A 14,950-nucleotide genomic window follows, 5' to 3' on the forward strand; every position below is an offset into this window, starting at 1 on the left:
AGGAAGCAGGTCAACCGAGGGGCTCAGGATCTGGCAGGAAGGCCCAGAGGCGGCCTGAGCGTCAGGGTCTGAGCGGATCACTATTTAGCAACAGGCAGGAAGGCGGGACTCGGTTTGGTCTTCAGAGTAAAATCAGCGTCAAGATAACCATGGTAACACACCGCGCATCCGGCCGCAGCGTTTCAAATTAAAACACACAACGAAGTCATGGGTCAATGTGATTTAGAAACGTTGTGAGTTTAAAAAGTTCTTTAGCTGCAGGTTTAATATTGTCCGGTGTTTGTTGTAGATTCTTATTCTCCGAGACACATTTTGTAACATTATCTTATTTCAATAAAACTTGACAAATGTAAACTCTTGAAATGATGAAAAACATCCTGGTTCATGGTGTGAAAAAAGAATCAATTGAGAAATATTGGTATTTAAATGACTCAGTTAACACAATGAACCAGAAAAGCCTCATTGAGATTAGAATGTATTTGTTAATGTGTTCTGGTCACAACAGACAGTGACAACAATGACTTAGAGGAAAACTACACAAGACTCATAATTATTATAACTGTATTTATACAAGACTTTCCAAGTAAATAAACACACAGTGCTCTCTAAGAAAAATATATCATGCAACAAGATTAGAGATAAACAAACATGTACAGATTATACAGAACTCTAACCATCAGTTCAAAGATCGTTTCTGTGTCAGACTTTTAAAAGTAATGAAGTTTCTGTTTCAATAAAAGACGGTTTCATGGAATCCATGGTTACCAGAGCTGGATGAAAACTGAGTTCTGTGCTTTGCTGTATTTATACACATGACTGAATTTACGTGCACGTGTTTGTGTAGTTACTAAAAAGACAAAAATCGCATTGCATCAAAATCTTTGCTTTTATTTTGAAGGCCACGCCACCTGGTTTCCGACGAGGGCCCATCTTGGCTCGGTTATCTTGACGCAGCGGGAATCGAACGGAGGCACAGCGGATCGATTCGCAGCCTCGGCGGTTGATCGGGATCGTGCGGCGGCGCTGATCGGTGAGTCGGAAAGAAGCTGCGGCCTCGGGCCCGCGGAGCGTCCCGGTGAACGGGCCGGTAGTCCGCCTCGGCCTGTTAGCAGCAGTTAGCTTAGCATCAGTGTTGTTGTGCTAGCTCCCTTTGTTCGTCTGCGCCGTTTTTACTCCGATGCGGGTTTTTGTAAATATCGGCGCAATATGGCGGCCGAGTGCGGACAAATGAACAGGATGCATATGAAGCTGCGGGGGGGGGGGGGGGGGGCTGTGACCTCTCTTCATCTTCATCATCCTCATCTTGATTATATTCATCCTCATCTTCATCCTCATCTTCATCCTCATCTTCATCCTCATCTTCATCCTCATCTTGATTATATTCATCCTCATCTTCATCCTCATCTTGATTATCTTCATCCTCATCTTCATCCTCATCTTCATCCTTATCTTCATCCTCATCTTGATTATATTCATCCTCATCTTCATCCTTATCTTCATCCTCATCCCCATCCTCATCTTCATCCTCATCCCCATCCTCATCTTAATCTTCATCATCTTCATCATCTTCATTATATTCATCCTCATCCCCATTTTAAGCTTCATCTCCAGCTTCATCATCATCATCCTCATCTTCATCCTAATCTTCATTATATTCATCCTCATCTCCAGCTTCATCATCATCAGCTTCATCTTCTGTTTCATCATCCTCATCTTCATCCTCATCTTCTGTTTCATCATCTTAAGCTTCATCCTCATCTTCTGTTTCATCATCCTCATCTTCATCCTCATCTTTGCCATCAGCTTTATCTTCTGTTTCATCTTCATCCTCATCTCCAGCTTCATCATCTTCATCCTCATCTCCAGCTTCATCATCCTCATGTGATTTGAAGGAACGTTTCATTTGAAGCTTTTAGAACTGGACCCTGAAGACAGAGGTGTGTGAGCGGGGGAGGTGTGAAGAGGATGATGAGTGTTGGTCGTTGATTTGACGATGGTCACGTTTCCTCCTCAGACTCGACGCAGCGTTTCCTCATCGACTCCACCAGCTGAGACGTCTCCTCGGCCTCCAGGTGTTAGTCTGTACCCGGCCTGGATGCAGCCTGTCCAGAGCACAGCTTAATTCCTGGTGCTCCTTCTTTCCCTCCACCTCCTCCCTCCTTTCCCTACCCTCCTCCCCCTGCTCCCTCTTTCCATTCCCACCCACCCCCCCCCCCTCACATTAACACACCTGAAGTGACCCAGGCCTGTGTCACACAGATACACTCCAGCATTTAACCTGGACCAGCAGCCTGGCTGGCTGCCCCCTACAGGTGGATGAATGAAGACCCCATTCAAGAGCCCAGCGGCCCCGCGGCCCCGAACAGACGGGGGTGAGTTAAGTCTGATTCTTGCTTCTGCGTCGACGTTAAGCCGTAGATACACAGGTAGCCTCCGCACGGGCCGAGCAGTCATCGTTCTGTAGGTGTGTCTGAGTCCCGCTGCAACACAGAACACCAGTGGCGGTAGAGTTTCTATGCTGGTGTTGATTATTTACAAATTCTCTGACGTGTGTTTGCTGCAGGACGAGTGTGAGTGTTGGGCTTTTTTTAAAGAACTGAAACAAAAGACAGACGTCGTCCGTGTTCGTTCCTTCATCTCAATTCAAAACATTCAGCGGCGAGTCTGCTGCAGATGCGTCGCCTCGATGTGTAGTTACATCTTTAGGGAGGTGCACGTCAGTGTGCGGACTAGAGCTCTGAGTAGGGTTCACGTCCATGTGTAGACTGCGGCCTAGCTTTGACGCGGAAGCATTAATTGTGTTTTACACACACACACACACACACCTGTGAACAGAAATACTGAAAGTGAGAAGTCATCGACTCCCATGGTGCATTTCGTTAACAAACATTCAATCACAGAGCGTCACGCTGCGTGTGTGGTGTGCAAACATGCGAACAAATAAAGATGTCACTTTGTAGAAAACCAGCGTCTTCTGCGCAGTGGCAGCAGCTGAGGCTCATGGGTAATGAAGTGTTTGGAGCCGTCAGAATCAAAATGTAAAAACTGATCAGAACAAAAACACGTTCGAGATGATGCAGGAGAGACTCCGAGTTCAGAGCTGACGAATGTTCAGGAGAAGATCAAATGTTTCTGAAGAACGAACGAAACACATGTGGTCCCTGAACGCACCACCCGTCAGTGTGCTGTACTGATGTGTGTGTGTGTGTGTGTGTGTGTGTGTGTGTGTGTGTGTGTGTGTGTGTGTGTGTGTTTCAGGACACTCAGGTGTGTCTGCAAACATGATGAAGAAAAAGAACTCGCACAAGTAAGTCTTTAAAATCACATTTTATAAAATCTTGAGATCAAATGTTATAAAATCATCATTTTCTTCTTTTTACTTCATGACTTTAATTTGTTTTTTCTTTTTCTCCTCTTCCGTCCATCTCATCATCTTCTTCTTCACGTTCTCTCTCCATTCAACCTCCTCCTCTCTCTTCGTTGTGGCGCCCCCTGCAGGAAGCAGAGGACCAGTGTTGGTCCCAGTAAAACCCTGACTCCTCCCAGGAGGAACATCGTGGGCTGCAGGATCCAGCACATCTGGAAGGAGGGAAGTAAGTCGCAGATAACGTGAACTGAGATCCTTTATTGTCGGGGGGGTTTTCTACGATGGCGACGCCCAGTGGTCGAAGGATGTTCATTTGTTGTCTCAGTGTTGTGACTCACAGATGCTCTGGTGCGTTTTAATGTCTGTGATGAATCATTTATTGATCCATCGTCTGATCGTCCGTGCTCGTTTGGAGGAGTCTTGTTTCCTGTTCAGAGAATAAATGTGAGCGTGTTGTTTCTCTGCTTCCTCTCAGGTAAGTCGTCTCAGTGGAAGGGGACGGTCCTGGACCAGGTCCCTGTTAACCCCTCCCTCTATCTGATCAAATACGACGGCTTCGACTGCATCTACGGCCTGGAGCTGTACAGTGACGAGCGGGTGGTGGGGCTGGAGGTGCTGCCCGACAGAGTGGGTGAGGACGGACACTCCCCCGAGAGCGGACGAGTCGGATTAATGTTATTTATGTCCTGAAATAAACGATATAAATAAACCTGTAAAAGTAGTGAAAAGTGTTTCGGTCAGTTGAATGTCAGTAGATGTGAAGTCTGTCTTGTGATTGGTCCAGCTCCGGCCCGTGTGAGCGACTCGCTGCTGGCGGAGACGATGATCGGTAAAGCGGTGGAGCACATGTTTGAGACGGAGGATGGGCCGAAGGAGGAGTGGCGGGGGATGGTTCTGGCCCGAGCGCCCATCATGACGTCCTGGTTCTACATCACATACGAGAAGGACCCGGTTCTCTACATGTACCAGCTGCTGGACGACTACAAGGAGGGAGACCTCCGCATCATGCCCGACTCCAGTGAGTCACTCGTTTCACAATCTCCTGCAGGACGCGGTACGAAGTATAGACGGAAATAAGACGACATGAGTCCCTCAGTGAAGACAGAGTCTGTCCACGGTTCCTGGGACATGTGACGTCAAGTGTTTCTGATAAGTTTGGGTTGAGTTCTTGAGATGAGGTAGAAACAGGCTGAACATCATTTCATCAGATTAGAAAAAGACTGAAAATGATTTTCTCACTGTTCAGAATTGATATGATTTGAGTGGAGACGCTCAGGTAGAAGGTGGGCGTGTCTCCTCGCCACCAGATGAAATGAGTTTTAGTGAATCTCCTGAGACTCGGTTCAAACGGAGAGCGGGTCAGGAGCTCCTGTGCAGGGCATCGAACAGACGTTGTGATTGACAGCTGATCTGCAGGTGTTTTGATTAGTTAATATTTGAAGGTTCCACTTTTTCTCTTCGGTGTCTGGAAACTGAAACATTCTGGATCTTGAACTTTTAAAGTTGTGCGTTTTGTGTTGGACGATGTCGTCGACGTGAAATTGAAACTCATGTCAAAATAAAAGCACATGTTGTTATCCATCATCTCTTTGTGTCCGTGTAGACGACAGTGTGGCGGCAGAGCGGGAGCCCGGCGAGGTGGTCGACAGTCTGGTGGGCAAACAGGTCGAGTACGCCAAAGAGGACGGCGGGAAGAGGTCGGGTATGGTCATCCACCAGGTGGAGGCCAAACCCTCCGTCTACTTCATCAAGTTCGATGACGACTTCCACATCTACGTCTACGACCTGGTCAAGACGTCCTAAGACCAGGAGACCTGGTCCAGAACGTCCCTCAAAGACTTGATGAGTCCTGATCCACCCCCACCATTAACCCCCAGCCCCCCCGCCCAGTGAAGAAGAACCCCAGCTCGGGTTTAAAACGTCCTGAGACTCATCACGATCTGTGGAGACGCCATTATTTCTGTTCTTTACTCTCGACTTTGATGAAACGCCTTAAAAACAGAAAAGAAACAAAACGTTCCCCCGCGTTCAAACGACAAACCAGCTGCAGGTGGAGAGACGAGTGTCGACTCGTGTTCATCATCTTTATCGGATTTATTGACGACCGGTGACTCTGATGGTTTGGTGTGACTCCTGAGAGGACTCGATCCTGAGACCCTCCAGTCGACACGTCAACAGAACAACCTCCGTCTCCTGAAACCCCGTCGAGGTGGGCGGGGCGTTCAGCTCTGAGTCTGACGGGGTCAATGAAGGAACGAGACGTCAGGATCCCCCTGAACTCTCTGAACCGCCAGGTTCCATCGTTTGTCCCCATCTGCCTTTACAGGGGCGGACATGAGGAGCGCGTGTCCAATCACAGAGCGGTACTGACCCCGCCCCCCCGGTGGTCAGCTGTTGACTTACGGCTGTGGAGAAACCGGAGGACACGAACTCTTTCATCATCTGATCCCCACATTTCCCACAATGACTTTCAGCTGTCAGACGTACGTGATCGTAGAGGAACCGTCGCGTCGCTCATGGCGTCGTTTTCCTCGCGACGATTTTAAGTTGAACTTTTTTTTAATGTGTTTGTTTCTGGTTCAGTTTCATTTTTCAACAAAAAGCTTCGACTTGTGTGTTTTTTTTGTTGTTTTTTCATCTGATGTTTTTATATTTGTGCCAAAATATTTCCAGGAAGTATTAAGTGTTTTTGAGCCTCGGTGAAAAAGATCATTATGATGATGCTGCATCAGTTCAAACTTTAAACACCATTTAATGAATGACTGTAAATGTGAAATACTGGGGGGGGGGTGTAAGTTTCTCTCGGTTCTGAATTGATCTGTCCACAAGTTTATTAAAAAACAAAACGTGAGCAGAATTAAAAGATATTCCCCCTCACAGATTGCCCCCCCCCCCACCGCAGGTTCCGACGCTGGACGTTTAATAAAAATCTGCAGTTTTTCTGTTTTCACATCGTGGAACTGGAACTTTGTTTTCTCTGTAATCATCCGTTCTGTTCCAGCTCTGGATTCTCTTCAGCTCCACGTCATCCTCTGTGTTTGATTGTTGTTCTCATGACTGTAACGTGCTGACTGACAAATCACTTCACAGCTCGCGATAAAGTTTTAAAGAATTCAGACCAACGAGAGCTTGAAGAAACTTTCTCAATCATTTCACATCCCACCAATCCGCTCTCAGCCCGTGTAGCTCCTCCCACCAAACACCTGATGCAGAACCTGTCGCGTTTACACGAATGTTTCGTAAAAGATTTTCTCTCTGATTCCAACTGATTGACTTTGAGAACGTTCCTGATGAAAATCTATGAACATCTAGAACTTTATCTACTTCATCCCTGATCTGGAATCAGCTGCTTGTAGACGTCCTGACAGTGATTCTAGAAACTGGAAACTCTGGAAGTTCATTCTGTGGAAGTTCAGAAAAAATAACATCTCATCGTGGAACCTTCAGGTTCTTATTCCAGAACAGGAACAGTCTGGTTCAGGACGTGAAGTCGGTTCCACGGTTTCATTAGCATCCTGTTCTCGAACCTGTGGTTTGTGTGAACCGTGTTTAGAACACTCCCACTCTACAGAACAACTTTTCTGAAATCGCCAAATTCAGAACTGACTTCTGCCACAGACGTCAGTTTGAATCTAGAACACAGACGGTGGATGTTTGTCTAATGTTGTTTAGAACAATTCACTTCAACCATTTGTTCTGATTCTAGAATCTGTTTTGACCTTAAGAACATTCTTGAACGTGTTTTGTCGGTGGAACCACACGTTCTGATTCTAGAGCACATCAAATGGTTCTTCACGTACAGAGAGAACTTTTTGTTCTGAGGTTATAACGAGGCTGTTTGTGGATCTAAATGTTAGAACCTGTCAGAACTGTTCTGGAATCAGAAGCGATCAGTGGAATAATCAATCAGTGGATTGACAGAAAGTTTATCAGGAACGTTTTTGATAAATGTGTCTTCGTTCACATGAACGTGTTCTGAGACGTTTCCCTGTCAGACACTCGATGTCGTCAGCTCTAAGAAACTAGTTTGTTTGTGTTTAATTTTCCGAAAACGATTAATTTAAATAGAATAAATTGACGGATTAACTGAAAACAGTAAAAACCAGTTTGTGATAAAATAAAGACTCGTCCACTGAGGTTTGTTTAATCTCCTCACGTGTTCGTCTGTCACCAACATGTGACGTGTCGACATCATTCAGTTCGTCTGACGCAGAGAAATTATTTGATTACTTTTACAGTTAATGTGGATGTTGTTGAGAGGGTTACCCACAATGCATCTGTCTTCAGGCTAAAACCACAGGATGTTTGGACTGTAGTGAGCCTGCTGGGTGTGTGTGTGTGTGTGTGTGTGTGTGCGTGTCAGCCTGTTCAGAGCAGTGTTGTTTTTGCATGCCTCTATAGCTCCGTGTTAATCGATGTGAGTTGCATGTCTGTGTAGTTTTCAGTTGATCAGCTGATTCTGTCGTTGTCGCTTTGGTGCCTTTTCATTTCAGTTCCCTCTTTTCTCTGTTATATTTTGTACTTTGTGTCTCAGGCTGGTATTTTATGGTTATTGAGCAAAAATAAAAAAATAAAAAGAAGAAATCCTCGTCCAAACAGAAGAGACATCAGTTATCATGAGAGAGTGGGAGGTGATGGCGGCTGTGAGTTCTGTTTTTGGTGGATTGTCCCTTTAAAGAGTGCCAACTCCAGATGCCAGTGTTGTACAGCTCAGTGAAAAACTCACTATTTACTAAAATAAACTGTTTCTGGTTTTTTTCACTGCTGAGTCTGTTTCTTCTGTTTCAGCTTCAGAGACACAAAGAAAATGTCTAAAGTTTAATACACATCAGTTCAGTGCATCTTTGTCTAAATAAAGTATTAACAGAGAAAAATACTCAAGTCAAATCTACAAAGTTGTGTTGGATTAATATACATTAAATAAATGTACATTTAAGACTTGAAGTGTTTGTTCATGAGAATGAATGAGTCCATGTCGACTCCTTCAGATGTTAGTCAGTTATTTGAGACTTTTTTAAAGGGCGCAGATGTTTTATTACATTTATAAGAAGAAATAAAAAAACATTAGTCAATTAAGAATTAACCTCATGTTTCAGGAGCTGAGACTGTTTTAGCGCATTAATAACTAACTGAATCAGGTTCTCATCTTTATTTTCACATTCAATATTTCTTAATTGTATTTTTAGGAGAACTTAGTTGATGCACGTGTTAATCATCTTAACAAGCTGAACGTTCAACAGAAGCAAAACAAACCAAAGTCAGAAAACAGAGCAGCTGTTTTCCTCCTGACGCTCACAGATGATTCTAAAACAAATGTGTAAACGAGGAGTCAGTTGCTCTCAGACAGATTTCTCTGCCTCCTCGTTTACACAGAAACGACTGACTCACTCTTTGTTTCTGGATTTATTCAGTTCTTCAAGTTCCAGTGAAAAGGCTTCGACTTGTTGAATCTCAGGGAGACGAGGAACACGTTGGTAATCGGGGTCGAACGGTGACGGAGCAACACTTCCTGTGAGTTTGCGAGTCGACAGAGTCTCTGCTCAGGGTTTGATTGACGGGCGACATCACTACGTAGCTATGCTCTTGGAGGCGGGTTCTGTCTCCTGCTCGTACTCGATCTCCACGTGCGCTCGCTTCTTCCTCGCCGCTACGCCGTTAGCCGGGGATTTGCCTTTAGACTTGGAGGCCTTTGTCTCTGTCTCCATCTCCTCCTCATCTTCATCTTCCTCTTCACTCGACTCATCGTCCTCTTCCTCCTCGTCGCTGCTCGTCTTCAGCCTGTTCATGTCCTGAGAGAAGGAACCACACACCTTTAGTTTTACAGATTCGTTTTCATCGTCACATCGTTTGTTCTATTTGGTCGTTTAGAAAATCCTCCAATCATCTTCATCTTTACAAACTTCATTTTTAAAAACTGACGTGACAAGGTTCCTTCTCGAGGGAGACAGAATCCACCTCCTTCCTCTGTGTACTAATGTTTACGTTTTTTTCCCTCACTGATTCGTGACTTCTACGTCCAACGTGACAAAGAAGTCGTTGTGTCGCTGTCTCCACTTCACTGGTCACGTTTTTTATTTCACTTTTCGTATCAAACCTCCGACTCAGATTTTGTTATTTACCTCAAAGTCGCTCAGGTCGCTCTCCTCTACTTCTTCCTCTGCTACAAACTCCCTCTTCCCGACATCCTGCAGACAAAGAAACGAAGAATCAGAACCTCGTCTGATTTTACAGCAGAAATGCTCGGAGACATTTTTCTATAAAATACTAAAAAAATCAAGAATTTCCCCTCGGAGATGAATAAAGTCTGTATCTATCTATTGTCCGTCACCTCCTCGTCCTCCTCCTCCTCCTCAGACTCTTCCTCAGACTCGCTCTCTTCATCCTGCTGATCCAGAGCTTTGTCGAAAGCGTGGACGGGGAAGTTGTAGATGTCTCCGTACTGAAAACACACACACACACGTTAGGACCATCACCAACACTGTCCTTGTTTCAGAGGACGCGAGGACTCGTACCGTTCCCTGTTTGAGTCGCTCCAGCAGCTCCTTCTCGATGGCGTTGTCCAGCTGAGCGGCGATCAGAGCTTTTTCCTACCAACACAGCAAGAACAAGGTTAATAAGCAGGAACTTGAACCTGTGACGTTCGAGTGCGACCACTAGATGTTCGGCCTCTGTGACGTTAACTCACCTCTTTCCTCTTCTCCCGCTGCTCCACCTTCCTGCTGAGAGGAACCAGCTTCCTCCTGAAACAGAGAAGAAGAGTTTTAAAGATGAGAGTCGGGACGAGACGCTGGACGAACGGTTTCCATGTTGTGACGCAGGTCGTCAGATTCACTCACTGTCTCTTCAGGACCAGTTTCCTCATGCGGATCAGATACTGGGTGACTTTAGTGAATCTCTGTTTGCATTTGTGTCTGATGAACCGAGGCCAATAAATCAGATTCTCGTCGATCTGTTCCAGAGCTTTTTCATAGTTCTTACTGAGCTTCACCTGCAGACACACACAGACACACACACACAGACACACACAGACACACACAGACACACACAGACACAGAAACACAAAACAAGTTATCGACCCATTTAGACCTGATGCAAATGAATACGAACCACGTTGTGTAAATGTTTTTAATTTGAACTATTTCACGTTTAAACAATATTTGTATCATTTCTTATTTATTGTCCATGAAAATATACAAATGTACAGATTCAACATTAGTCAATGATCAACTTGTTTTTTGGATTTTTCTGAGACACAGGATTTAAAGTTCAGTGCGGTCGTCATGGAAACTGAATCTCGTTCTGGTTAAAACTCACCTTCTCCCACATTTTGGCGGGAAAAGCTGCTCGTTCGATGACCTTCATGTAGAGGAAACACTGACCTGCAGACGACACGTTTCATGAATCATCGCTTTCATCAAACTGATGAAGAACAAGTGACGTCATCATTTAACATAATCTGACGTTAAAACATTCGGAGATTATTTTTCTGTTCATCGCTGATTTAAAAAAATTCATTCTGGTGTTTTTGTGTTTTCTGAACAAAAAAACTTTTCAACATAAATGATTATTATTACATTTTAATATTATTACAATTTCATAAGATAACAATTCTTTCCTGGTCGTAAAACCCGTCAGTGTGTTTGTTGCAGCTGATCACATGACTCACCTTTCTCCTCCCTGATGGTGGCGTACTGACTGTTGGAGAGTGGACACGACGAGCGGTTACACAAACCTGTGACGTTGTATTCATTACGACAAAAGTTCTGACTCTTCGTTCTGAAAACACAAAGAGAAACCATCACTGACTGTATATAAAGACACTGACTGTATATAAAGACCATCACTGACTGTATATAAAGATGATCACTGACTGTATATAAAGACGATCACTGACTGTATATAAAGACACTGACTGTATATAAAGATGATCACTGACTGTATATAAAGACACTGACTGTATATAAAGATGATCACTGACTGTATATAAAGACCATCACTGACTGTATATAAAGACGATCACTGACTGTATATAAAGACACTGACTGTATATAAAGACGATCACTGACTGTATATAAAGATGATCACTGACTGTATATAAAGACGATCACTGACTGTATATAAAGATGATCACTGACTGTATATAAAGATGATCACTGACTGTATATAAAGACCATCACTGACTGTATATAAAGACCATCACTGACTGTATATAAAGATGATCACTGACTGTATATAAAGACGATCACTGACTGTATATAAAGACACTGACTGTATATAAAGACACTGACTGTATATAAAGACACTGACTGTATATAAAGATGATCACTGACTGTATATAAAGACGATCACTGACTGTATATAAAGACACTGACTGTATATAAAGACCATCACTGACTGTTTATGTAAGCCACGCCCTCTGTCTCTCTACATACCCGGGACTCTGCGTTGGGTTTATTATGGGGGATGGGTTGTTCCAACACGGTGCAGTGAAGTAATGAAACATAACGATAAAGAACTAAATATCACACATGTGGACAAAATAAACGTTTCTATACCAGAGACTTCAACAATGATTCACTCTGTCCCACCTGAAACCTACAGACCAGCGTTCCGTCCCACGCTCTTGTGGTGTTCGTCATGTACACGGCTAACTAGCCAAAATCCTGGACAACATTCACAAGCTAAACATGAGTGGTCACTATTATCAACTGTGTAGCTCCACATCTTTATGAACACAATATGTAACCAGGTGACTCATGTGCACTGCTCACCGCAGGACAGGAAACTGAGAAACAAGTCTCAGAGCTGTCGTGTCCCAGCGGGGACAAACGGTGCTAATGGCTTAATTCTCTACAGGGTATATATTTATATATACAAAGACAACTTGGATTCACTTACTTGACCTTGTGGGAGCAGAACTGTTTGTTTCCAATAATGTCCCAGATGACCTGCAGGGGGCAGAATTCACCATTTACACACATTTAAAATAAAGATAAAACACAACAACTGAAACTTCTCTCACACAAACTCGTCGTCTTCAGCTGCAACGACTCATCGGTCAGTTTATGGATCAACTAAATTAATCAGCAAATAATTTCATGACCACACAATAAATCCAAATCATTTAAAGAAAATAATGACAGAGAACTTGGATTTTTCTGGATTGTTTCCTGAATTCAAACATTTCAACAACAGAAACATCTTGTTTCCTTCTTTCAGATCCACACTTACTCTCAGTCTGGAATCTGTGGACGATGATCCTGAACATTTTATTCTGTTTTTTTTTAAAACTACTTACTGGGAATTCTAGAATCTAAATCCCAAACTTTTGTTTCTTTTTAAAATCTGGATCGACAGAAGAATCTGACTATTTTAATAAAAGCTTCTCGTCACAGATTCATTCATCTCTCTCTCTCTCTCTCTCTCTGAGGACATTTACCACATTTAACTGATGTTTTATAGATTCATCAATAATGAAAATGATTTACAGGCCGACACATTAGCAACAGACATGAAAACACTACTTCATTATTTTCTGATGTTCAACACATCGAAGGAATTATAGAAATCGAGAAGTCAAATCAAAGATTTATAGTTTTAAATGAACAATGACCGAAAAGCAGTTTTGATATTAAACTGTTGTGATGTCACAGACTCACGTTGTGATGTCACAGACTCACGCTCATTCTGTTTCATCAAGTTTGTAATAAAAACCAACACGGGAACATTACGTCACTGCATTGAAACCAATACACATCCTATTCGAACATAAACACGCGATGAGGTGAAACACGTGTTGAGTCCGAACATGATTCTACTGATCGAAGCTAGAGATCATGAAGTTCGGTCTGATCCAGAGCAGCCATGTAGCTTAGCATGTAGCTTAGCATGTAGCTCAACTGACCGAACATCGAGTCTCTGTCCGGATCTGATTTAATTTAACAAACAGAAACTGAGCAGCAGCAGAAAACCAGTCACAATCATTAGCGCTAAGCTAACGTTAGCATGGACACGCAGCACGGTAGCGGCAGCTTCGCGTAGTTTATCACACTTACGTCGTCGTGCTGCATTGTGGGAACGTCTCAGAGGGTCCGCGCAGAGTTTGAGGTTCGTTTGAATCAAGTTCAGAAAATGAACGAGAAGAAAATACGAAGTTTTTCTGTCAGTGAAGGCGCATGGACGCTCAGGAGGACGCCATCTTTGATTCCATGTCAGCACGAGACCACGTGACTGAGAGTCAACGCGAGGAAATATCGCGATACTTTAAACCAACTGGAACCTGAGAAAGTAAATAAATACATTTTAAATAAAGTAAAATAAAGTCAATACAAAGTTAGTATTTCATGTTACTTATTAATACTTGCTGCTGTAATACATGGACTGTGTATAAAGTACATGGACTGTGTATAAAGTACATGGTCTGTATATAAAGTACATGGACTGTATATAAAGTACATGGACTGCATATAAAGTACATGGACTGTGTATAAAGTACATGGACTGTGTATAAAGTACATGGACTGCATATAAAGTACATGGTCTGTATATAAAGTAGTACTTTGTCTCCATCGTGGGACTAATGAAGGATTACTTTATCTTGTTTATTGTGTCAGTAACAGTCCGTGGATCAGCTCAGCGCTGATTGGCCTCTGTTGGTTTGTTTACATTTTGAAGTGCTGTGATTGGCTCCTCGGTTCGTGATCAGCTGGTTTGAGGCGCACTGCGTAACAAGGAGGGCTGCACCTGACACGTACCGGACGTGACGTCACCACTCATCATGCTCATGAACCGAAGGATCAGAAAGCAACATGGCGCTGAGCGGGTTTATGTTCCTCTCCGGCTGTTTGAGTGACGGTGTCACAACTCTGACGTCAGCTCGTTTCATCAGGTTCAGTTTATTTTAATAAAAACAGAAAAAACTCCGCTGTTACCGAGACTCTGCGCTGACGTCATCCGAAGATTTAACACACTTTAGGTTCACTCCTGGAGCGGTGCATTGTGGGAGTCAAGAGCAACATCGCCTGGTGGTCCGGAGGGAAACTGCACCATCGACAGACCTTTTCACAGTAAAACCACTAAATACACTAAATATACATCCACAACATAAATATAAATACATTTATCATTTATATTTTATATATATATGTATAAAAAGAATTGTATAAATTATATATACATAAATATAAATACATTTATCATTTATATTTTCACATATTGATATATGTATAAAAAGAATTGTATAAATGATATAAACATAAATATAAATACATTTATCATTTATATATATATATATGTATAAAAAGAATTGTATAAATTATATATACATAAATATAAATACATTTATAATTTATATTTTCACATATTGATATATGTATAAAAAGAATTGTATATATTATATAAACATAAATATAAATACATTTATAATTTATATTTTTATATATATGTATAAAAAGAATTGTATATATTATATAAACATAAATATAAATACATTTATAATTTATATTTTTATATATATGTATAAAAAGAATTGTATATATTATATAAACATAAATATAAATACATTTATAATTTATATTTTTATAT

At 42.4% G+C, this 14,950-nt stretch overlaps 2 protein-coding genes and 1 non-coding gene across 6 annotated transcripts; 1 reads left to right on the top strand and 2 right to left on the bottom strand.

Moving 5' to 3' along the window:
* The first annotated feature begins 11 nt into the window (after window positions 1-11).
* spinb (spindlin b) lies at window positions 12-8,128 on the top strand. 4 transcript variants are annotated; one of them, XM_069522902.1, is made up of 9 exons: window positions 12-152; window positions 899-1,030; window positions 2,015-2,063; window positions 2,257-2,372; window positions 3,259-3,307; window positions 3,499-3,593; window positions 3,843-3,998; window positions 4,152-4,385; window positions 4,971-8,128. In XM_069522902.1, the coding sequence occupies exons 4-9, from the start codon at window positions 2,321-2,323 to the stop codon at window positions 5,168-5,170; spliced, it is 786 nt and encodes a 261-aa protein (XP_069379003.1). In that variant the 5' UTR covers window positions 12-152; window positions 899-1,030; window positions 2,015-2,063; window positions 2,257-2,320; the 3' UTR covers window positions 5,171-8,128. The 4 variants fall into 4 exon arrangements, with proteins under 4 accessions (XP_069379003.1, XP_069379004.1, XP_069379005.1 ...); XM_069522903.1 differs by lacking the exon at window positions 2,015-2,063 and having other exon boundaries at window positions 2,260-2,372; XM_069522904.1 differs by lacking the exons at window positions 2,015-2,063; window positions 2,257-2,372.
* Window positions 8,129-8,377: 249 nt separating this feature from the next.
* On the bottom strand, window positions 8,378-13,642 carry mak16 (MAK16 homolog (S. cerevisiae)). The gene is made up of 10 exons (XM_020111273.2): window positions 13,423-13,642; window positions 12,266-12,315; window positions 11,034-11,143; window positions 10,682-10,746; window positions 10,204-10,355; window positions 10,053-10,107; window positions 9,880-9,954; window positions 9,696-9,806; window positions 9,487-9,552; window positions 8,378-9,156 (listed from the first exon to the last, which is right to left on the bottom strand). Exons 1-10 carry the CDS (start codon window positions 13,435-13,437, stop codon window positions 8,935-8,937), a joined length of 921 nt encoding a protein of 306 aa, XP_019966832.1. The 5' UTR covers window positions 13,438-13,642; the 3' UTR covers window positions 8,378-8,934.
* A 424-nt stretch (window positions 13,643-14,066) lies between these two features.
* LOC138407538 (small nucleolar RNA U13) lies at window positions 14,067-14,164 on the bottom strand. Its single transcript, XR_011240961.1, has one exon. It is a non-coding gene; the product is annotated as a small nucleolar RNA U13 (small nucleolar RNA).
* Between the last annotated feature and the right edge of the window lie 786 nt (window positions 14,165-14,950).

Source organism: Paralichthys olivaceus, chromosome 4 (genome assembly GCF_024713975.1).
Source record: "Paralichthys olivaceus isolate ysfri-2021 chromosome 4, ASM2471397v2, whole genome shotgun sequence".
NCBI classification, from domain to species: domain Eukaryota; kingdom Metazoa; phylum Chordata; class Actinopteri; order Pleuronectiformes; family Paralichthyidae; genus Paralichthys; species Paralichthys olivaceus.